The 26,472-nt window shown below is 39.8% G+C and overlaps 1 protein-coding gene across 1 annotated transcript in view; it reads right to left on the minus strand.

Moving 5' to 3' along the window:
• The window catches only part of LOC141009331 (protocadherin-15-like), a 195,457-nt gene extending 169,979 nt beyond the window's left edge, over nucleotides 1-25,478 (minus strand). The window contains exons 1-2 of the mRNA XM_073481880.1: nucleotides 25,361-25,478; nucleotides 2,344-2,462 (exon numbers count right to left, since the gene is read on the minus strand). Of these exons, the coding sequence (XP_073337981.1) occupies nucleotides 2,344-2,434 (91 nt within the window). The 5' untranslated portion in view covers nucleotides 2,435-2,462; nucleotides 25,361-25,478. The remainder of the gene's footprint in view (nucleotides 1-2,343; nucleotides 2,463-25,360) is intronic.
• Between the last annotated feature and the right edge of the window lie 994 nt (nucleotides 25,479-26,472).

Raw genomic sequence — 26,472 nt, forward strand, 5'->3', positions numbered from 1 at the left:
AAGGAAATCACAATATCTGAGAACCCAGAGTAGACATTATAGTATCATGTCTGTTTCTTGCATACTGTGTAGAGTTTTAAAAGCTTTACCCTTTTGTCAATTAAAAATACAGTGACTGTAAAGAGTAGAACAATATTCAGTGTTCTTGAAAATAATATGTGCAAAACAAAGACAAAACATGTTTGTTTGATTGTTTTGTTGAATCAACATTGACCATGGCCACCATGAGGTGTTTTTGCCATGGGTCCATCTGTGGAAAGTTAAGAGCCACAAACTGGAAAAGTTTCATGAACGTTTTTTTTTTCCATGTACCACCTGGGCTGAAAATGTATCAATCATCCATCGTTCTGCATACATTTAAGACAATACATTTAAGTTTATAATCCCTCTTGTTTAAACATGAAGCACTAAGTCATTAAGTAAATTGCATGAAAATTGCTGGAAATTGTTACAAAGCCTCTTTGATTTCCAAAATTATAGACAAAATTATATCATGGTATCCATTTTCAATGCAGTAAGAAGAAACTACATTAAAGTACCTGTTGTAATTTCATTTTAAATACTGCATTTATAAGACTATTACTATCTTCATAACATAAGGTATTTGGGTATGAAAACCCACATTTTAAATTTAACTAAGTACTTAACCAGTCACAAATTGAGTTAAGATCATTTTAATTGTGAGTAGACATCCTGCCTCAATACACACACATGCATTAGGAAGCTTCCTGTGGCTTTCCTTTACCAATATGGTGGCCACTATGACGCATTGCTCAGATGAACATCAGCAGGGAATTTGGTATCTATGTGTGAAGATCTATCTCATGCTCTACTGTTTTTTCCCATAGCAACAACTACACTGGCCGCCCTACACTCTGAGGTCTGAATCTTAGGAGAAGAGAGCTGGAAAAAGCTGTGACGTTAGCAACATTGGCGCACATTAGCTCAAACCAACATGACTTTCTTGAAGCAGAGATTAATTTTACCTTAAGATCAGTGAACCTACTTAAAAAATTCATTGTCCTGTATGTCAAGCTACACTATATGATAAATAGACTCTTAAGATTAATAATACCACTGTGTATGAACAGCAGCCGGAGTCTTAAAAAGAAATTACCCACAAGCCCATATTCCACAGGGCTGTGCTTGAGTTCCACAGCTGTTAAGTTTTGGGTCAGTGGTTTCCTCCCTCCACACAACAACACTTATCTACTAATGCGGTCAGAGCCTTTTTCATCTGAAAAAGAAATCCACAAGGCACTCGTTCACCTTCAGAGGAGCAGTCAGTCATGAAACAAGATATCATTCAAACCCAAGAAGCATACGTCTCAAATTAAAATCTTAATTCAAATGACAGTAAGCAGAGATTATACTCTTATCTAAAAATGCTCTCACATTAGTGAGCTTGTCAAGGAAGGCTGGGAAGCAGGAAAGGGATGAAAGGAAAGAAGGAAACAGCATTGGGATCCTAAAATTGACCTGAATTATGTGCATCTTTAAAGACCTGCCAATCTCATACTGCTGAAATTCACTTTTAACTCGCATCTGTTACAAAGTCAGTAAATTGAGAATATAAATGCGAAGATTCCCTCTGTAATGTGGGAACTTGAACATGAAACTACAAGGAGAATCCTCTTAGCATGATCACTGAACTGTGTAGGAAGAAAGATGGAATTACTCCCTCTGTTTAAATAATGTCTTTTGAAAAACATGTAGATTTCAAAGGGAGGATAGTAAGAGCAAAGTTATTTAAGCTGAAACATAGTGGGTAAAGTTGAGAGCTCACCTGGGAGTAACGTCTCTACAGTCCCCCTCCATTCGATGAAATCAAACTTTTTGTGAACTCTCATAAAAAGTTCGACAACTATGTACTGACTTAAATTGAATCTATAATTTCTAGGGACTGAGACTGAAAAACAATCTTTCTCATCAATAAAATACAACATTGCATTATTTGCAACAACAGATTGATTGACTCTTTACAGGCGAACAATATGAAATAAGTTGTGGGAATCAATTCTAAATGTATAACCATGTTTTGCAAATAAAGACCTCTGAGCTAGAAAATCCTTTTCAAATATTTCAGAATGAGTTTTACCTCCAGTCCATTTAGCAAGGGTTTGTAAAACTATTCAAGCAGTCCACACTGCCATTTGCCACATCATCTATCATGAACAAAAGCGTGACACTGTTGTACAAAGGCTTTTCCAACATTCTGGTCATCTGACAGTGCAAAGAAACATTGGCTTTTCCACATTACAAGTTCCCTTTTGGCATTGCTGCTACAGTTAACTGAAGGAGGGGAGGCCTGAGGGTGTTCACCTCAGTGCTGGCTGCTCTTACCTTCTGTGTCCTGGCCCCAGCTGTGGGTTAGCAAAGAGAGGATTGCCATTCCTGTCCCCAGCCATCTGACGAGCCACCACCCCCGTCGCATCTTCTGTCAAGCCTTATTGCCTGCCCACCTGGACACACACACAAAAAAAAAAGAAAGTGAGAGAGGATTTTTCATTCATGTCTAAGTGAGCCCTCCAGCGCACAAGCATGCACAGCTGTGACCAAGACACACACACACACACAAACAAACACACATCTACCTACAGCTTTATAATCAGGTATATTTTTGAAGAACACATTAATCTCCCAATCCAGTTTTGCATATAGTAAATAACATAATCCACTGGATTATCTGAATCAATCTGAGTGTACGTAATTACTCTTGGATTACTCCAAAACAGAATGAATTTACTCAAATTTACCATACATGCAGATGATTTAAATGGAATTACAGCCATTATTTAATCTAAATTTCTCATGGGCTTGGCTTGTGAATTTTATTAAAGTAAAACCTTCCCTTGCTTTTCTTTGAAGGGTTCAGAGCAAGCAGCAGTGGTCTTGAGTGGTGCACTCAGATGAATGCTGGACAACTCTTTCCTCATCAGTCTATCTTGTTACTCACGAGAGACATGAATTCGCATGACAGGTTATTGCTGTGACTTCAGATATCTAGTTGACTAATTCAGCTCAAATGTGTATCTGCTAACAAGTACTTAAACAAGAGTAATTAAAACTACTACCGTACTATACTTTTAACTGGTTATGAAACGGTCTCAGTTTAATACTGATACCTCTATATGACCTTCATATGCATTCTAGCCCATTAGCGAGAAGGCTGGCAATTTCTGTAGTTATTCTTAATGCCTGTCACCAGGTTGGATTACGATTTATTCAGATTGGACGAATCATAAAATTAGAACTATTTTTATTGCAAAGTGCTTAGGATGAATTGAGGAGCTGCTCTGTAGTCAGGTGGTATGGTGGTATTACAGTCAATGCTCTTACATTGCCACAAATATACATACATTAGCTCATTACCTACTCCAAACATCCTGCAAACAAATTTATTTAAAAAAAAAAAAGAATACTATGCTTCTTTCTTTCTCTTGTCTCGAAAACAAATGCACGGGCTAACAAGATCAAGATCTTTAGACATAAGGCAGCAGTGCTCAAACCACATTTGTCCACAGCGGCCGCCAGAATCTACAACAAATGAAAGCATTATGTAGCTGCTTTAATTTAAGATTTGTTTTTAATGTACCATGAATAATGGATTATGCTGCACATAATGTTTCAGAAGCTCCTCTAAAAGTGTGGATACGTTTTTCTACCTCCAACTACTTACGAGTCATTCATCCACATTACCTGCGAATTTCTCCCAAGAGGGATCAATAAAGGAACATCTTAACTTATCTTATCTTATTTTAACCACAATCAATTTAAAAACTGAACCCAGCCACAACTCTTGTTGAGAGAGCAAGCTAAACCACTTCTTAAAGCACCTGTTTAAGTCCACGGTGAGTTTATACACACGAGTTCGGCCGATTTAAACATTTTAAAATTGCTTTGATAAAAGCCTTAAGACCGACCGGTATACTGAATTTTACTACTGGATGTTGTTCAGTTGCCCCTGAGAGGAACAATGAGAGCTCATGAATGACAATGTAGCAGCAGTACAGTCCATCAGGGCAACTGCAACCAATGGTGCTTTCATTTCTCACAACAACAATTCAGCATTACTTTTGTTCTTCTTAAGTTTTACATCAAAATGATACATAAAATAAGACTTTACCTGAGTTAAACTGGAGAAAAGATGGCAGCAGCGACATTTCAAGCAACACACTGCTGGTGTTTCACAATAAAAGCCTTTTTAAGAAATGAAGGGTATCTGTCTGCTGAAACACTAGGGGGCTTTTATTTTGAAACAGATACAGCTCTCCACTTGACCTTACACCTGACAAATGCCAGCTCAGTTGGTTGGTACAAAATCAAAACGGTTGGAGCTCATACACTGGACCGGAAAACTGGATACCTACCAAACCCTACACACCAGAAGAAATTGCTTTTAAGTGAGATTTATTAGGCATAACAGTTAAACAAAACATCCTTGTTCTGACCTTGCTTCATCAAAATTACCAGCCACCAGCACAAAAGAACAGTGTATGAGCTCCATACATTATGGTGGCACCTGAACCAAACTGATGGACAGGATCTACAGTAACTATGTCTATTCAGGCTCAGGGGGAAATCACACAGATTGTATGTTGAGCCTTGTTGAGCATCACACACACAAATCCACAGCACACAGCCTCCACTCTGAGCTGGAGGAAGGCAACGTGTCAGTTTTAGGAACAGAAAAGGTTTTTCAGCTTCTATCTGTCTCAGCTATTTGATGTCACACCTTCCTCACAAGGCTTACTCTCAGAGCAGGCGATAAGCTGTGAAATCAGCTTTCATTGCATATGCTAAAGGGACCGGAGGGGACTCACAAGCTTCAACACTATCATATCAAAGCATGTTTGACAATATCTCTGAGTCATACTAGAAGCATTTCTTCATTTGTAAGGGTGATTTCCCCCCTCTTTTTCCACTCAGTATCTCTATCATACACATTGTACAGTATGCATTTACCCATTTGCTTTCTGTGCAGACACACACACCCAGACATATTTTACCCCACTGAACCTAAACAACATACATTTTGCATGAGAGCTCTGTGGACAGCAGAAGACAGCTGTGTTCTCTTCTCTTACAGTGCAACAACAAGAGCGATTTCACACTGGTTTCCTATTCTCCCACTGCCGTCTCATCTCTCCGGCTCCCAGTGGTGTTCCCTTTTGAAGCAGATTTGATTTCCCACATTCGTACATCTATCTTTCTTAAGAGGGCTGAGTAAGATTGCTTTGATCCCTTTCACATGAGAAAACTCAGACCTGCACAACCAGCCACCCTGAAGAGGGAAGTTATTTCTCTCTATAGCTTCCATTCCAAATCTCCCCTTGGTTGACATGGGAACGCCGCATCTCATTTACATAGGCTAACAACGATGCGCCTTCAAACTTAATGAACAGGGGAGCCGGAGAGATTGCTGACCGAGAGACCGAGTGCTTGAAGAAAAATGTCTCACACTCCTCCGGTCCTCTCGTAGTGGTCCAGGAGTCTCGTTTATCTGTATTTTCAGCAACAATATAATGCTTTGATGAAACTCTGAGGGCAATGGTTCCATTACACTCTGCTCTACCTTAATGCATATAATGTAACCACAATCTAACCACAACTCCTTCTATTTTTTCTGCTGAATAAAAATACTCGCCCATTAGTACAGTATCTCTGCCATCATATCTCTTTGGTGAAATGATTAAATGTTGATGATGATGATGGCAGGGGGTGGTCGAGAAAGAGCAGACGGTGTTGAAGTTAGGGTGGGGAGAAGTGAATGAAGCAATCACAGCTATAGATTACACCGAGAGTGAAGATGCGGTTCTTTATCCCCTAAGTGCAGGGGCTTTACGCTGCCTGAAAGAAAGAAAAAAAAAAAACTGCTCGTCTCTCTCCTTCGTCCTCTGTCTGTGTTCCTTCGATCGCCTCTCGTCCCGCATCGAGTTCTTTTTCCACCTCTTCCTGTTTGTGTGCTTTGGTGTTGACAGACTGTCAGAGTTGTCTCGATAACAGAAATCACTGCATTTTATGAACTCTTCAAGGCCAAACATGTCCCCAGCAGCAGGAGCCATTATTTAATCCAGAATCTACTGCCCCTAGCAGCTCCTGGAAATGAGTAAATACAACGCTTCAAATATTCAGACTGATCTTTTGATTAATTTCACAATCAATAGACTGATTGGAATATCACTAGATGCTGGGTGGCAAAAACAAAGATATAAATCAATACTTAGTACTTTATAACTACTTTGTACTGGTCATTTATTCACTGCAGCAGATTGAACAAGAATGAAGAAATCTCTTCACAGTCACATCAATATACCAACCAGGAGTGAAATCGTTTTCTAGGCAGTTTTGTTAAAGTTGACAAAACTTACAAAGTAGCTTTTTTGTTATAATTTAGTGTTTGAAAGCCAAAGGAAGGAGGTGAAGGTTAAAACTCCTGTCTTAAGAAAAATTAAAGTAAGAGTTCAAGTGGAGCTGGCAGGGGTCTCTGACGTGAAAAGACTCCCCATGGTGGGAAAATAAAGTCATAATTATCATGTTTATGCTTTTGAACCTTGTCTTTTGACTAGTTTCTTGAAATCTTACCAGCCAAATGATTTATTCAAACCCAGTTTGAGCTGAAAAATACAACATTTACTTAACATTTTCTAAGGTAAATGCTAATCGACTATAAAGTCTACCTTCACAGACTGTACCACCACATAATCAGCAGCAAAATGTTCCATTCATGCTGAGGCTGTATGAAACTGTGTAGTGCTGCTCTGTCCCCATGAGTTGTTTTGTCTTGTTTTACGTTAAAATACATCCATTCAGTTCTACAAAACAGCTGAAATTGTTGTACAGAGGGTGTGTGGATCTGAGTCGGTTACCACTGAAGCAGTGAAGTAATGACACCTTACTGTTGTTTTCCAGCTGTTAAGTGTAGGTGTGGATTGTGCTTCTCTTTGATAGCTGACAGCGGAGCATTTTTGAGCGGGTCCGCCTGAAACCAGTGTCTGTTAAATATGTAACAGCAGCACAGTCAAGCACTGGAGCAGAATAAAATGGACTAGAAGGAGAAAAGCCGAGATTCACTGACATAATCCGACTGATGTGCCACTTCAACAATCTCTTATCTTGACTGTTACATTTGTCACTATCTCCAGACAAATATTAGCACTGGACTATGTGGCGGAAATGATTATCACTGTATTTACGAGGACATTTACTAATAGCTATGCACCATGATATGGTAAATGTTGGAAATAATCACATAAAAACATCAAACTTACGTGAGACCAAACTCTTCAGATGTGTAAATACAGCTTCAGTGACTCACTGAGGCAGTTTTTAGGGAATTGTAATTGATTTTTGCTGATATCAGATATGCTGATACTGGCCAATATTGTTGCCTATCATCACTAATTTTTAATCACAAATCAAAATCTTTACTTTAGTCTTAGATGATCCCTTTGTCCTTTGCAGATGGCTGACAGTCAATTACTTCTGATCCCTGTACCTTCATTACATTGTGAAAGGCCTTCACCAGAGAGCACATGAATGATAACAATGACTTACTGTCCAGTGTTACCAGATGCTGGAAATTAAATAAGCATAAGCCAACAAGATTTTACAAATTCATCAATCAAACTGACTCAAATGAGCAACTATCTTTGGGTTACTGTTTTCAAAAATATTGGTAAATTGATACATATTGATTCAGACTATTTTAAAGTTTCGAAACTCATTTTTTGGCTGTATCGATATCCCAGTACCAGCTGCGCTCTCTCGCTCTCTCGCTCTCTCGTCTCTTCAAGAGCGAGTTGTCACACACACACACACACACACACACACACACACACACACACACACACACACACACACACACACACACACACACACACACACACACACACACACACACACACACACACACACACACACACACACACACACACACACACCACTGCTGTTCCCATATAGCCCTGCCTTGTGTAAATTAACTCAGATGCTGCGTGTTTAACACACTTGACACAAGCCTTATTATAGGCCGATAAACACTGGTGACTGCTGCAGAGTCATTTGATGTGGGAGTAAATGCTGATTGTACCCAATTACATTAAAGACAAAAGCCAGATGTTAGCGGGTTTAGTGGGTTTTTTGTCCAGTGTGAAAGGGGTATTAGAGATTTGTGACCCAGTTGATTCTGTTGTGTGAGTTTGTGGTCAACTGTACTGCATTAAACAGAGAGGTTTCTTTCATTTAGCTTAGCCTCACTGATATAAATGGGATTTAATAATATAAACACCTGCCTATCCAACAATTCAATACAAATAATGGAATATGTTAAAGAACATTTTAGACACAGGCTTTAATGTAATGGTTTTCCTTGCATTTTACATTCACAATTCTGTGCTTTGAAACACTATGTGCATTAAATTGAGATCCATTGTTATGGTACAATAAACTTATCCAGGTTGTGTAAAGTGGTTGACAGAATTTCTTGGAATCATGGGCATTCAGCAACAAAGTGCCACATGTGCTAACCCAAGAAAAAAAAAAAAAAATTTCTCAATAGATTTGATGTGGTCATAAATCTCATCCCAGCTTCCTCCCCTTTGTGCAGCTAATGAAAATTGCAGACTCATCAGTGTAACAAAAGCACTTTATTAGATCTTGAGTGGCTCCTCCCCATCCCCATTTACAGTACGGAGCCATGTCATCCGATTGATCAAGCGACCAGATGAAAAACAATGCTCCATAAATTATGCAAAGATCGGAGTCATAAAAACCTGGGAGATGCCAGCAGCACACGGGTTCATAAATTAAATATCAGTCGGTGCTATTTTACCCATAATGCTGGAGTGCTCACACAAACTGCAACACAAAGAGTGTTTGTTCAATCACCGTGTTTACAACCTTATTACATCCCAATTAGAATAATAATAGCAGCAGACTGTCCTGTCATATTCATATTTAAAACAGCCACAAGCGACACTCTGCTTTTTTACAGGAACAGAGAACAATAAGTTAAATGGATTTGAAATGGATGGTGCTTTATAGCCAATACTGATCAATTAAAAATGCTTTGACAGAGCCTGACCCAAAAAAGCAACAGAAGGGTGGATAATGGATTGGAACAGAAAAGGATGTAAAATTAATAACAAAGTGGGGCCAGAGCAGGTATGAGACTGGCTGCTTTGTGAATTATTTCATGAGATTAAAACCATTTGATTGGCACCAGCTCCTCTGATTGTTTCTGTGTGTAGTTTGTATGTTTTTACTTTTTGATTCCCTCAAACAGCCAAAGAAACACCTGCAGCTCAGGTTAAGTGGAAAAAACAAACGTCCCATTGTATGTGTGAATGTGTACATGTTAGCCCTGTAATGGTCCTGATTTTATGACTTCTAACTTGGCAATTTGACAATTAATGTCACCATGTTCAGTCACATTTTATGTAAAAACATGTCCCTTATCACCACGCTTGTCAACACACCTGGCGTTCCCAGGAGGATAAATGTCCCCCAGTGGCTACCAATGTCCCTCTTCTCACATACTTCTCCCATTAACAAATGCATTCATTAAGTAAATACAGACAGCTCAGAAAAACAGCAACAACAAAATCGCATTTCATGTATCCACAGCCACACAGCTGCACCACATATTCAGACTCAGCTGTCCAGACTGAGTTGGCAGAACACCAGAGAAGAGATGTTATGCATAATGTCAGACATCCTAGAGAGGAGAGTCTGCTTCTCCAACAGACATGTATATTTTACAGATAATATAGCACTATCTGTTGTAATAATATACAATGTGACTTTTCTGATCAACATGTGACTCCTATCACCTAAAGCTTTCGCTTGGCATCAAGGTGAAAGTACGTTACTATAGAGCAACATTTTACAGTGTTATGATTAGGGCTTCCATTCAGGAAAAAGGTAAACAGCTGCATTCATATAGTGCTTTACAATTTGCCTCCTATTCACTAGAGATGCACCGATCAACCGACTGGGGAATGGAATCAGCGAGTTTGCAGCACATTACAGACAGTCTCCTCCTTAGCTTTCACAGTAATAGTCCCGGATATATACCAGTACTCTGCTTAAATGCTTATAAGCTGGAGCTGAAACTAACTTAGACATTTCAGTAGCAGGTCATTAAAACAGCTTACAATGTTATTAGTTATTTAATAGTCAGTGTTTTATTATAAACACATCATTTAATTTCCCATTAAAAAAAGAAGAAAATCAGAAACTGGAATCGGCCAAGAAAATTGCACTAGCTGCATCTCCACTACTCACACACACACACATTAATGGCAGCGAGCTACCATGCTGCTCTGACCATTGCCAGAAATTTGGGGTTAAGTGTCTTGCCCAAGGACATTTCAACATGTGGACAGGCAGAGCTGGGGATCAAACCACCAACCCTGTGATTAATGGAAAACCCACTCCACCTAGTGAGCACTTCTAGGGATGGGTGATTTTATTGATATGACTAACTTTACTGAAACTCCTTATCGTTTCCTTTTTATTATGAAATAATATGCTTACTAAAAAATGTATTACTCTAAAAAAGAATAAATTGAGAAAAGGAGTAGAATTGAAAGTATTAATATGCCTATATTGTTTCTAACATTGTTTATAACAGCAAACTCAATATAAACTCAATAATATCTCACTCAACAAACCTTAAATGTCAATAAGATAAATATTATTCCTGACATCAAAATACTGAGTGAAGTTCAGAAAGAATAAAGAACACAGACATCAGTCAGTTTCAGTCCTCCTCCCTCTGCTGATGGGATTCACTGCTTACAGGTACCGCTGGTAGAGGGAGACTGAAGACAGAGCAGATTGAAATATCACTTTCTACATGTTTACATTTTTATGCTTGTTGAAAGTATTGTCATGTTGCTCGCAAAGGTTTTATTGCAATTAGAGTAACGTGCATTGTTCAGCAGAGGAGTGGCTGTAACAACGTGATAATAAACTACACTAAAACGTTAAAAAGAATGGATAAAAGTGCCGTTAATGATGGAGCTTATCAACACTACAGTATTTAAGGACCCCCTCCAGTCCAAAATGTTTTTTTCTTGTTGTTCCCACAGTTGATTGAGCATCACTGTGTATAAAGATGTATGTGCAGAGCTTGACACTAGAAGGCTGGTCTCACACACATTCTCTCCATTAAAAATCTGATTTTAAGAGGCAGGCCTATGAGCATGATTTATGACATCACATGGGAGCCAATCCTGGTCCAAAATTCAGCATACACAAGTGTGGTGTGGAAACATAAAGCACCCAGTGCACATACACTGAGAATGGACTCAGTGTAGTAGAAGACATCTCCTATGAAGTTGTTAAAATTTTGACATTACACATATTTGCATAATTACAGATTCAGGAGTATTTTTAATGAGAGAGAATGAGTAGGTGTAACTTGAAGGATTTAAACAGGATAACAGAACTTTTTGTAGCAAAAACTATATCAAAAACACATCATAAGTCAAAGTTAAGTTTTTTATATACTTCTTAGAACATGTCTCTTGGGGATCTTTAATAATTTAGCCCAGGGTCCTGTTTATTACTGGGGTGTGGTACCCATCCTTAATTACATCACAGTTGATTTCAACTTGAAAACCGCCTCAAAATCAAGCGTGTAATATACCACAGTATCACAGTGACGTAACCCCAACTGACTAACTCTAGCTTGTAACTCAAAACTAGGAAGGTCAAGGAACGTGAAACTTTAAGCAAAGTCACACATGGACGCACGTGTGCATGCACGTGCACATGCACAAAAACCAGCAAACAAAATAAAATTGAAGCAACCCTTCAGTCAGTGTTGTTCGTTGGACCACTGCAGAGTTATTCATTACCTACTGTGAGATGTAATCAGTGGTAGTGAGAGGCTCTAATGACAGGAGTGATTAGCCACGGCTAACAGACTGGCCTGCACATGGCTCACACCCAGCTAGAGATAGCATTCAAATAACAAACAGAATGAGATCAGGCTAAACATCCAGGCAAGCAGCTAGTGCTAAAGCCTTATCTCTGTCCTCCTCTCTGTTTATCTACACAGCACATACACCAGTTCATAGATAGCGAGACAATTCATTAAGCGACTACTGTAAGGTATTTGATCACTGAGACAAGGAGACATTTGAGAGGACACTGTAACTCATGCTCTGCACCGCTGGGCCAGACACTCCCTTCACACTCCCCCACAATTTTAGCTGCACCAGGAAACCTTAGTTGCCTGTGAGAATTAATTGTTTGAACTGGACTTGACATCAGTAGACTGCACACATCATGCTTATGTTTGTTAATCCAGCTGGTCAGTGATGTTTGAACCGGGGGATCCAGCTCTCTGCGAACAGAGCACTCATTTAGGAAAACAGCTTTTTAATTTGCTCTTAATGTCACAGTGAAATGAAAAATGGCTTTTATACCTCATTAGATTTTCCATTTTCCATGCCATGATACACACCTATTTAACAGTAAATGCCAAATTTCAGTTTTACTTCCTACGAACGAGTGCGTCTTTAATGCTTCATCTTATGGAACAAAAGAAGGTCCAACTTAAATCAATAATGTCTTTTGGCAAAATCAACTTCGCTGATCACCCACCCCTATGTTGAAATAAATGCTGCAAAAGTGCCCTCTTGGATGCCACTATAGTAGATAAAATATGATCAGATGCCCTCTACGGTGCCCATCCAATGGAAAAAATGTGGTGAAGTTCCCTCTTTTCCCTACAAATATGTCATGACTTTCTGTGCGTTGATGCCCCATTGCATGCAGCCGGTGCCATTTTCATTTTCTAACCTGTGCCCGTCAAACATCCTGAGTCCGTCACTAAAAGTAAGTTTGTCTTAACATTAAATCTGTCAGAACAGCAGCGTGCAGCCAAATCAGAGAAGTGTTGATACAACAGACATTTGTGCAATGAAATGAAAACGCTTGCAGCAGCAGCAACATGTAGAGAAAGCCAAGACCAGATAATTGCAGTGTGATCAAAACAAACATATGAGACTGGTCAGATGGTTGAACTATGAATCCAGAGCACTTAAACATAAATGCATAAATGCAAACTGTAAGTATCACAACCAATCAAGCTTAATTGGCTGCGTAGACAACCTGTGCAGCCCACATCATATCCTGATTGTACAGATATTGCATTATCCTGGTGTTAAAGGCTGCATTACAGTTTATGAGACTGTTCTAGCTGAGTGAATATACTGTATTATACAACACGGCTGTTTGCGCATGAATATATTCTTAAGTACCAAAAGTAATCAGGAAACATAACATCAGTATCAATAGTATTTGCACCACACGTTTTGGTAATGGGTTGTGGTGAACCCCCATTGGATTACTCTAAAATTTAATTTACTTGTTTGTCTTTAATCACAAACACTGCAGGTGCTTCCCTCTGTAGGATGATGTAACTGCTATTATGATATGAGTGATTCCTAACTGAGTGCTCATTGTATGCACGGGGGTGGCAGTGATCTCAATGTGCACTTGACACACAAATGAAAAGCTATTATGCAGTTAGAGTTCATTCAGTTTCCCTAATTATATAACTTTTTTTTTTCATCCCACGTCTGTTACAAGCTGTATTTTATCATATTCCCTATGGGGAAGTGTGCTGAGCTGACTGGTGCCTAACACAGACATAAAGGTTGGGATATGTAGCCCGGGTATTTCGGCTGGAAAGACTGACCCTGATGGGAAAATGTATAAACACCATTATGTGCTTTTGCGGTGCTGCTGGCTGCAAATGAAAGATTTAATGTAGGCCTCAAGTGCTCTCATGATTATTGTGATGGGCTAGGATGGTTTGAACATGATAAACCCTGCGCACCTGTTTATGCAACATACTTTTCCAGACAAAAATACACTCGTTCTTGGTAGAAGAGGAAAGAAGAAATGAGGGCTTCAGTGTTTGCCGTGAGTGTTGCATATCTGCAGGCTTTATAAAGGAGATATCCTAGATTAGTGGCAATGATGACACACTTAATAATAAGATGTGATGATGATGAACACTATCGAAGAATCTATCAGACAGTTTTGCATAATGATTGGCCTCACGGACAAATCATCTAACCATTGTGCTCTGGCTGTTTTATCTTCTACTATTCCTCCCTGCAATATTTAAAACTGACTGGCTGACAAATAGGCAGCACATATGCCCATAAGTTGTTGTTTAGAGCATTTTAATTGAACAATAGTAGCTATTGCTCACAAAGCTAGGTGACAAATACATTGCACTTCCTATTGCTTCTTCACAATGGAAGTCTTCTGCTGGTTTGCCAGTGGAAACCTTTAATGTGAAGTAGCACATAAGAAACGCACAGCAGTGTAGGAGTGACAGTAACCTCCTCAGCAAAGAGATTCAGTTTGAGGCTAAGAGCCACACTAAAGGTCTTACGGCACGGCTCAACAACAGCACGGCTTAACTTTTTAAAGTGGTTGCCAAGCTGAAAATACGGTCGCCCTTTTTAGTCACCTTATATTTTGAGTAATTTGGATGCTGTGAAGTTACTTATACATTAGCTTAATAATGCAAAAGTGGAATTGAAGAATGTTTAAAAAGCTTTATTACAACAACCACATTAGGGTTGGGCCACTGGATGACGCCTTCTACTAATCCCTGACCATTGAAACATCGTGATTCAAAAGGCTCCCCACCAGAGAGCACAGTGAAGTGGTGTGTCCCCTCAGAGCTGCCGTAAGGCAAGAGCTGTTGTTGTTTGTGATATGTGGTGAGAGGAAATGTAAAGAAGTATGTAGCTGCTCAGTGCACTAACATTACGTTTCCATGTCCCATTTATTATTTTCTTATTAAACAGGCTCAGTTAGACGATCCCAAGACACCCTGTTAAATTTGTGGCGGCAGTGTGTCTTTTCCCGGGGCCGCTGTTTCTCTCAGTCGTGCTGTTTTTATACAGTTTTCTTAGCTTAGCTTCCTTGGCTATTCGGCCAACGATGTTTTATGCATATGAGGTGAGCTAACACGACAACACTGAGGGGACACGCTGCCTCAAATTAATAAACAAAGATGTCATAGCCATCACAATGTTTCACTGTAGACATTGTCATATGATATGCCAATTCGGCAAACATCGCCCAACCCTAACCAAAATAAAATATTTTATAGCTTGTCTATCCCCGCGATTCTGTACGATGTGCTACTTTTAACCAGTGGACTTGATGTGTTACTTACAGAATAAGGTTGTACGAGCTTTGCAGTATAATTTTCCATCCAGCTCAAAGATGCAGGGATACTTCACCTCTCAAGAACTCACAAATGTCCTTTTTGTTTAAATTCAGGGTACAAAAATCTTTGTCAGGTCAATCAATTAGCACACTCATCTGTAATGTTGACAGGTTAGTTGAACTTATCACCACACAGTCAAACAATTTAATTTGCTTCCACATGGCCTGTAAAACACATCCCTAGGCGCGCACGAGTAAAGTCGTCATGTAAACTGTAAAAGCAATATCACTAATGCAAGAAATATCAAACATGTATTTTTGGGGGCACAAATCTTGCTGTTGGCTGTCCCTTATTGTATATGTTAAAAAGTGTTTGCAATTTATGACAACCAAAGAAGGATTTGTTGGCAATTTCTCAAAATGGTTGCCATTAGAAACCTGCCAACCGATACTGTCAAGCTCTTTTCTGAAGAGGAAACACGGCCCTGATTGGTCATGCTGCCGCAATAGCGTGGGTTGGTTAACCACAGTTGTGTGACAGCAGTGCAGTGGCCAATATCCACGCCTTTGGAAATACAGCCAAAGTAAATAACTAGGTATACCCTCGTAAAGATCAGGCCAGTTGGAAATGTACAGCACTACTGTCATCAACAAATAAAGAGGCAGTTAAAGCTACGGTCAGAAAGGGGAAACAATCATGTATTATTGCACATTTTGATACAGGCTATTAGATGTCATAAAGTAAAGCAGGATAACATATGATAAGCAGTAATGGGCAGTTGGTTTTTATGCCACTGTGTTATCAACTGATAGAGAAAATGGACGGCTGCAGGACATGAAGCAGCAGCCAAGGAGAACGTCAGTATAACATGGAGGAAAAGCAGTGGAGAAAAGCTGAGAAGTGTATATTTTTGTTTCGTTGAATTAGTTAAATAGACTGTATAAAACAAAAAAATTGAAAAAATATTTCAAAATTGAGCCAAGCACAAAAAGCGCAATACATTTAAAGGTTATAATTGCACACCATATCTTTGTGATTTTCATCTTTTCTTTTCTATTCTGTTGAATAACCCATAATGGGAAGCTGAAAAGTAAACCTACATGCAGTGCAGTAAAGTAGATAATGTATTCAGCTGCATCTAATGTCAACAGAGCCTGGTGGTCCACTAAACCTCTCATTTTCTCTAATGCGGAGAGGGTGAGGCACAGATCTCAGAGGTTCTAATCCCTCTGCCTTAGTCATCTCATGACCACATTTTAAATCTCTAAACCCTCGCTGAGCTCAGGCCATGTGGGTGCCATGACCACTCTGAGCTGCCTGCTTAGCATCAACAATGCCCTATCCATGTCACAAGGCGCACTGCTCTGCACAATAGAAACCACTTAGCCACATGGTCTTAAACACATGCAGCTGATTCCAGACGACAGTTTTGACTTTTTCTAAATCTTTCACCTCAGTGGGTGACTTTTACGCCTGCTAATCGCAGCTTGGCTGTGATTGTCACAGGGTTTGTCTCCGGGCCTCAACACATAATGGAATGACTAATCCGTAGAAAACTAAAATCCGAAGAGAATGTTTAGAATTATGAAGCATGTGGTCTATTTTTTGTGCATTTATCTATGTAGATGAGTAATACTGTTTAAATAAGATGAAAAAAATAATATCCTTCCCCCGTATAACCCATAAATTAGCCAGGCCAATGAGTTAGCCGATATTAGCTAAGTATGTGTAGCATATCAGTATAAGTGACTTTTTTCAACTGCAAAACGTCCTGCTCAGTATCCAGTTTGTGTTGCAAAAACCTGGTGAGAAAGACAGGTGAGTGATACTATACTATGAATTGCCACCTGCTGCTTACTCGCAATATAGACCTCTATGAAGAGATAAAAATATCGTATCTCTCTACCAAACATCTTTATGTAACAGCTGCATTATGTCGATGCATTTGTAAGAGCTGCATTTGACATTTGTAAATGCATTCATATGCAGGATGGTCTCAACCGAGATATGTCAATTAAAACCTACATCTCTCCTTTTAAAAGCCAGCTTAACTGGTATGTCGGCCAGCGCACAGTGCTATCCACTCACCTCTGAGTGACTGCTTCAAATGCTTCAAAGGATTCTGTAATGGTTTGTATAAAAGACGGCGTGCACTCCTTTGTATTGAAATGGGTTTTTTATAGGCCAACACAGCCCTGACAGAAACATTCGGGTGAATATATGTCACAGTGATTCTTCAAAAATACAGTCGAAGCACAGTAAGGCACTACCTGGACGCTTAAATCCGAAGGACAACTCTGACCTCAGTCCCATCTCCTCAAGATATTCGGATAGAGTAGACTACATTAGGGATGCATGATAATATCAGCACGTCATCGTTATGGGCAGATAAAGGCTATAGAGGGATATATTTCTGCTGTTACGACAGGCTGACAGGATGAGCCTTTAATGCATGCACACAACATGAACGGTTGACAAAGTAGTTTTCTTATTTTGCCCAGTGAATGTGTACAATTTAGAATTGCAATTGAATTGCTGCATCTTTCAGTGGGTCATCATAAGACTAGGCACTTTATATCAGCAGGGCTCAAGAATAACTTTTTACACTGGTCAACAAATGTCTAGTGTATACATTGACAAAGTCAGAGTGTGTTTCTTTGACTAACTCTTTAACTTCAAGGTTAAATACGGTTGAAATCAATATATACATTTCCATACATAGCATGTCTTTGTCTTGAACAAAATATGTAATAACATAGTCAATATAATTATGCAATGAAAGAGAAAAGTAAGCACTTGTGTTCCCCATGGTATTAATAAAGCATGTGATGTACTATACTGTATCGTACTATAGAGAGAAGTGAAACTTTCAGAGCACCACAGGGTTTAAAGGGTGGCTCAAGGGAATTTCTGCTATGCTGACAGCCACCACAGATGTAATGCCAGCCACCCTCTAGTCAACAGCTCACAGCTCACCAGTCTGACTAAAGTCACAATAAACAAATAAATAATGCAAATGCCCTAATTTCAAATTTTAAACAGGGGTTTTATTGCTTTGGCTCAGCACGGAGTGAAACACGAATGAAACTTTCTTTACATTACATTGCATTATACGTACATTACATTTACATTTTCAATAAACTTCTAAACACACACTAAACTAATAACTGGTCAAAGACCAAGTCACATTTATTTCTTCATTTTCGTCCTTCACTTTAGCAAACAGCCCACAGCATCTCATTGGCATTTCCACTAAATGCCTTTCAAGGGAGGAGAAAGCTCTAAACAGATGCTATCTAGTTACAATTTTTACATATGTGGAGTACAGTTAATTGAGAAAGAGTATGAAACCCCAAGCTTCATTGCCTTCACTGCATGGCTTCTGTACAATACCTCTATCTCCTCAAAGCTCATTAAAATGACTTATTTTACCAACACACCTTGTGGTAATTTTTTTTTTTTTCTTTTGAAGAGAATCAATCGATACAGTTTATTGTAGCACTGAGTTTTTTTCTTTGTTTAAACTCACACTATGGAATTACAAAGGAAGAAGGCTTCAACAAAGAGTAAGTGTTACTTATACAAATATTATATACAAAATAACTCATCAACATCGGAAAAGGAAATGTAGGGTTTGGAGCAGCAGACCATGAGACGATCCCCGCCAACACTCTTGAGTACCACCCTCTGCAATTGGATACTGGGTTTACTTACAAGCAGACGTTTGACGTGGCAGTCAACCCTCTGCTTAAATCCTCAACACTGGAGCCCCCCAGGGTCATGTGCTCAGCCCCTTGCTGTTCACACTCTATTATTAAGTATGCATATTAGTAAGTATACTATCAATGGCATTACAAACGACAATGAGAGTTCATATTAGAAGGAAATCAACATTCTTGCAGAGTGGTGCACAGAGAAGACCACCCAGAACATCATTGGTACCGATCGGCAAATATCGAAAAAATAAAGCCCAAAATGACTTAAAATTGGCTTAAAATGGATTCTTCTGCCAAACAACAATCATGAAACCCAGAGATCCTTTATTTACTATCATAAATGTCAAAGACAAGCAGCAAATCCTACATTTAAGAAGCTGGAACTGGCAAATGTTTTACACTTTAGCTTGAAAATTGGCATATACAATAAATCAACTTTTGAAAAAGTTGGCTACTAATTTCTTTCGACTGACTAATCAATTAATCGACTAATCATTGCAGCTTGAATGGGTGTAGCAGGGTTTTGGATATGAAAGAGCGATAAAAGGGCAGTCAATTTTGAGACTATAGGGCAGAAAGAAATCTGTGACTTTTTGAAAATAGATGTCCTCAAACTACATAGACCCCATTTCCCTGCTGCAGAGATCAGATCATCTGTCAATCTCCTGCAACACGTCTGTGTCTTGACTCATCTCCATGCTTATTGCAGCCTGTTACACTGCTTCAGTACTAATGGTTCCCATTCGCACATTTCATTCCACTACAGGTGGCGGAGATGAAATGGAGTTTACTACCTCTGATATCTGATGCTGAGCTGCTGATCTGATAATAGTGTTCTCGCTGTGCGGTACCTGCCCTTCCCCACATGGAAACAGGGAGGGAGAAGGTGGTAAATCATAGCACAGGCTTGCAACCCACAGCATCGCAACCCACAGCATCTCTTCTGAATCTGTGAAAGAACATCACTGGAAATTGAAATACCAAGAGGACGGTGAGAGGGAATAAAGAGCGTTTCACAACTGCTCCCGTTTCCTCTTTCTCTCACTATGCACTTGGGCCCAAATCATTTCAGGCATCACTACCCACGAGTCTCTTATCAAATAATATTGAAATGGTTACCCTGAGGTGTCCATTGTGCATATGAGTAAAGTGATATTTGCTGAATGATAAGTAAGTCATGATTCTAATGTACTGTGGGGAAAATATTCTTTAAACTCTGATGAAATCCCATTTTTGTAACTCATCCTCTTTTTTTCCACTCTGCGAAAGTTGAGAGCAAAAGAAAAATGAGAAACACATACTTTGTTCTGAAATACAAAATCCTAACCTGTATAAAATTCACCTAATATTGACTTACTTGATCTCAGTCGTTTCCAAATTGCGGTGTTCTTAATACTGGACAATATGTGGTCAAACTTAAACTGCTCTAAGACATATCTGTATATAAAAGAATGGATCAAATAACTAAGAGAAAAAGGATCACTCACACATTATCATCACTAGGGGTGTAAATCACCAGCTCCATCAAGAAATCATACTACAGTATATCGATTCTTTGGACAACAATGCAATAATTGAGTCGAGAACAGTAAAATTTACTTGAAATTGACTCCACTCACACACATAAAACATGGCTTAACAGCAGACAAAAACAGTTAAAAAGAGTATAAAACATGGCTCGATAATAACTGTCAAGAAGACAAAAAAGTCTTACTCACAGGTTGGTTTAAGTCACAGCATCTCCCAACAGGAGAGCAGTGTTGAATTTCAGTCTGCATGCATTTTTTTGAGGCTAACATTGTTGAAACAAGCAGCTTATATTGCCGTAGTGACAGCAACAAGTAAGCCGACCGCTGTGTGAGAAGCTCCATTTGCCTTTTCACCTGTCTTTCCTCCAAAGCCCAAAGTACTGCATTTCCACACTGTTGATTTATTCCTGAGAGGGGAGTCAATGTCCTCATTGTCTTGTTCTTGGTTGCTTGCCATTACAGGTTTGAAAGTTTACAAAGGAGGTTCATTGGATGGACAAGGTGACACTGGTGCCAGGGTAGTTTCAAAATAAAGGCGCATCTTAAAAAAAAATGTGATACGGATTGATGTTTTCACCTTGCACCGATAACATTGGATAATTCAATCGATCATTGATACATCATCGATATATCGATCTGGATCGATGGATCGTTATGGCCTGCAACTTTACAGCTTTGGTTCACTCTCAATGTTCTGGTCTGTGTTGCTTCGGGACATGTGTCAGCTGGATGTATAAGTAACACATTCACCATAACAGCTTTAGCTTTATAATATGTAAATGCTGTGGTTATAACCTGTAACGATGCCCCCAAGTACAAAAAAATAAGTTAATGCATGTTTAAACAAACTGAGGTAAACTTTTCTCACAGCGTTTTGAGAAAACACAACAAAGTCATACTGTGTGATTCAAAAGGATCAGGCAGGTGATATTCTTTATTTTTCCTACTGCCACCTCATCCCCTGAAAGATCAAAACCAACAACAAATTCTTCTAACCAGTTTTGCCTGTGTATCCAAAGCCTGATCAACTTTAATGCATTCCTCTGTGGCATAAACCTCCACTGATGTCCCAAAACACTCATCAATGTGGACACCACTGTACTGTTAAGAGTCACTCCTACATGTTGCTCCACTGCTGTTACAACTCCAAATACTACAAATGCAATATTTTCTTCTGTTTGAGTAATGTTTGCAAAAATCGACTTACATGCGTTTATCTAAAATAAATTAAGTATTTATATGTTCAGTAGGAACTAATGGGCTTGGTGTTAATTGCCACAGACAGGCTACAGAAGCGGACTAACACTGCTGTGCTCTCAACAGTGACCAAAATAAAGAATATTGTCAGCCTCAACCTTGAACTATGAGTGGCTTTTGTAACACATTTTAGTATAAGATGATACTAAAAGCCTAAAATTAGAGCAGTTTTTAAATTCCCAAGATTGTTTTCTGCCTCCATCGCTCAAGGGCTGCAAAATTAGTGCAGTCTTATTTGATTCAGCAGCAGAATGCGTTTTGTGTGAAGCGCTGATGCAACAGAGAGATTAGATCATTAGTCAGTCATGGGAGTGTTGCAGCCCGTGTTAATTACTGCTTTATCACAAACACACACTCACACACACTTGTCTGCCTTGTGCGAGTGCATGTCATAAAGAGGTGAAGACTGAATGAATGCAAACAGCAATTTGAGCATGAGGTGCCACTCAGTTCTCCAACAAGCTGCTCCATCTGAAATAACCTGCTACATCCAGGGGAGGCTGACCACCCAGCAGTTATTAGTCTCATTTTGACTTCCACCTGTATGAGCCACACCCTGAGGGCTTTCCTCTCCATCCTTTGGTATGAACAAGACATTCCATTATTTCTGCCTAATTGATCCCCTCTGGTTCACTTCAGTTACTAAAGTATTTTATAACCTCTTTAGTTCACCCTATTAATACTTAAAGAGAGGATCGCCTTGAGCTTCCCATCTTCCATCATGACAATAAAAATGGTATATGCCTTTAACCAGTCCTGAAGCTCATAACAGAGGTGAGGACCCCATATCCATCAAGCACAACCACCAAAGCTGAAGTACAGAAGTTCCGTATGATGGAATTCCTCTGAAAAACCATATTCACATGGCGGCCATTTTCCTCTGACATCACGCTCAGGGTGGGAAGCTCAAATTTCTGTGTTCAAGCATTCTGACAAATTGTTATCATTTTACTGTTTCCTGATCGATCAGCAACTGTAAAGACAATGGACAGTAAAAGTCTGTGGACCATATTTCAAAGTAAAACAACAGTTTTTTTTCTGAGGCTAGACAACAGCTAATGTTAGCATTCAATCACTTCCTAACTAATGTTAGTTAAGTTCTTCTATAGGCAAACTGCAGGACCTAATTAGGCCCCCATCTTCCATCTTTTGACAGTTATGTGCTAAATGCCAAGGTGTACGGAAAAACAATGATGCATACAGGCTTACACACAAACTAGGTGAACATATGTTGCAGAGGCCATCTGAAGCTGGTTGTCCAACAAGCAAGGCCAGATGTCTAATTACACACTATCGCTGTAGCACTGCCTGTTAATTAAGAAGCCTGTAAAGCATCTAAACTACCTCATTTAAACTACCTGTGGGTTATACTACAAACCTAACAGCATCAGCTCGACCATTTTCAGACAAGTAATCACTTTTCAATGTGTGTGTTTTTTCTACATTTGAGCTTAAATGGCCACTTTGAGAGCAAAGCTCAGGAGTAATATTACAGTAAAAGTTGTTTTACCTTTAAGCTGAAACCAGCCCTGGACACAGTGACACCTCTTCCTCACAGCAAACATTTTGACTTGTCATAGTAAGAACAGCACAGGTGCAACTAATAACATTAATGAGGCCCAGTCCATTAAGTGTCATAGTAGGGGAAGCAACTAGAACCAGGTGACAGGAGCTCAGATCCAGAGCATGGCCAGTTAAAGTCCAGCTCAGACCATGTCACGGAGTCTGGGCTGGTAGCTGTAGAGGTGCCAGTTCAACTGGCAGAGGTGTCCCTTGAGCAAGGTCCTGACTATGTGGCAGGTCTGACACTCTGATATCTCTTCACTGAGTGTCCTTTGTGTGTGCATGTGTGTTTTTCAGGTCTATGTGTGGTAATGAAAAGAACAAAACAACAAGCCTGCAAACTGGCGAGGTTAGTTAGTTTTAAAAGGAGACCTATTATGCTATTTTGGATTTTTCCTTTTCTTTTCGTTCAGTCTGTTATGTAGGTTATTTTGTATGTAAAATATCTTGAAAGTTAAAAAGCTCCAACAGAAGCTCCTCTCTCCCACAGAAAACACTGATCCTAAAACACCTTGTCAGAAGCCCCACCTTCAACTCCGTGACTTTGTGACATCACACGACGTCAGAGTGTTATTTGAATAATTTATACCTTGGGGCTAGTTTGGCACATGCGATTTGATCTACTACGGCTGCTCTGTTGTTGTTAACGGTGATGGGTCAGGTATATGTGAGCTTACCAATCAGAGGAGGCGGGTTGGGGCATCAAAGAGACAGAGCATTTCAGACAGAGGGTTAATACGGTGCCGCAGCACTGGACAGTATGAGAAAGCTGATGTGTTTTTTGAGCATTAGAGCATGTAAACCTATTAAATTATGAGCCTGAAAATGAACTGAATATGTCTCCTTCAATTTAGAACATGGCACACCTATTTACGTATTTAGCTTCAGCGCCAGCCACAATTGAACATTCATAGCCTATTCAGGTTGGCTGTAGTGCAACAGTCTTAAAAGCCTTCAGAGTCATTTTTCTGCCAGTAAGATTATTTGTTGATGAGAGCATGAGGTCTCATTAGAAAAAGTCATGCAGACTTAGACTGCTTTGTCCATGATTACTCTGTCCAATTGTGTATTCTGTTACCTCAAGCCAAAACCATAACTGGTGAAGGCTGAGGCTAATAAATACAAACACACTAAATTGCAGACTGTTATTATTATTGCTATTTCTAGCATTCAAAATAAATAGCCACATGCCTCCAATTCATCTCCAGTTTACCTCAGACACCTGCAGGGTCCTCAAACACCACTAGAACTACCAACAGGACTCTGCAAGCTGCTCGGGTTAATTGGTGGTGTAGCCTTAAACCGCCAAGAGACATGGACTTTTTTCTTTTTTTCTTTTTCTTTTTTACTTTTTCTGTCACTTAAGGATCAAAATAATCTTATTACGTTTCTATGTGAGACTGTGGAAAGGCTGTGAGAGAGTGAATGAAGTTTTAAAGGGGCATGCATCGCCTCCTGCAGCGCGGTGGGTTATTGCATGCCAATCGTGTTCTCCATTACAAAAAAAGGCTATTACTGATGTGCACATGAGGCGAGGTGCACAAGTGTGAGGTAAGAAATGCAGCTGGTGAATTGGCACACTCATCGAGGTTTACTCACAAAAAACAAGACAAAAAAAACACTCTGATATTAAAGGTCATATATAATATATTAGGGGTAAAAAAAATAACATCCGCAGTCAGCCTCTGCATGGTCTGTCACACCAATGACTGCATTTTACAGTCGAACATATGCATTAATGGAATATCAGCCTTGGATAATCCAAAGTGGAAGCTGATGCGCTCAGTCACTGTTTGAAAACTTCACCCTCCAGAGATTAGCGGCGCAGATCAGGGCAGAGTTGAGGTAAACGACTGCGCCTTGCCAATGGATTAGTCATTTCACGGCGGGGAATCGACATGATACGGCGCAAATATTGGCAATGCAAGACGTCCTAGACGGGCTCCTGCACTCCGCGTTCAAAAAGAGACAAATTACGCAGTGAGAGGAACGTTAATTGGGATACGGCATGTGTGCGTAACTCGACAACCATGTGCGCTTAAAATACAACGATAGTCGTCCAGAAATCAAAGAAAACGTCTTACCATGTTTCGGCTCCAGAAGTACTTCGCAAAAATCCCTTTCGGACGGGAAAAGGAGCCACAAATGTCGGCTGACAGCCACCTCACACGGGCGCATCAGCACTCTGCTGCCCCGACACAGCAACACTTCACCGGAGGCTGTATCCTGGGTCTAATGCGAGCAAACTGCACGGAGCAGCCCTGTTCATCTCCCTCCCTCCCTCTCCCTCTCTCTCGCTGTGGACATGACGTGCGAGGCAGGTAATCTCATTACACCGGTCAGTAAAGGTGAGCCGGGCTAAAGCTCCGTTGCCCCTCCCCCCCACCTCATATTTGCTCGATATGCACCTGACCAACTCAGGCATACACCCCCTGAGACACACAGGTTATATTTAACAGCATATATTCCCTATGTGATAAACAAGAAATGGGAAAAAAGTCACCAGACCCACTCATGAAGGTGGAAGTGATCCATAACTTACCACAGTGTGAGGACTGCACTGCCACTCTCACCACACTGAACATATAGTTTCTGACTGAAGGTCACCAGAAGCCCATTTACTGTCAGTTGTCAATTATTTCAGAGTTAAATCCATTAGTTGGGTCTGTCTGCACCGATTGGAGAGGAGTTGAGAAATAATACCACTGGAGGCAGTTAGCTATGATTCACCTGTCACTTCGCAACAATCACCGGCCTTTTCTTCCCTGCAGCTTAACCCACAACAAAAAGCCTTCCATCAATATACTCTAATTAGATGGCGAGCTGAATGAGTCTCTACTAAAGGTTGCAGGGAATATTCAATAAAACAACTTCAGGACAAGAGACACAGCTGGGGGTCTTGCTCACAATAGACATGTCAAAGGCGGTAAAAATAAATTCACTTCTCCTGACGAACTTACCTCTCTCCAACACGAGATGTCATTTGGTGAGATATGAACAACTTGTCAGTATCTATTTAGACTTTAACGAAAGCAAACACCCACAGAGGGAGTTTGAAATTACAACAGAACGTGGATCACAGTTAAGCTGTTAGACAGTTAAATTATACTGACAACCTTGGATCCATGCGTCACCGTAATCAACAGAGATGTTATGGAAACAGCTGAACAGATTTTTGCTTAAAATATGACTCTAA

This window comes from Pagrus major, chromosome 15 (genome assembly GCF_040436345.1).
Source record: "Pagrus major chromosome 15, Pma_NU_1.0".
NCBI lineage: Eukaryota > Metazoa > Chordata > Actinopteri > Spariformes > Sparidae > Pagrus > Pagrus major.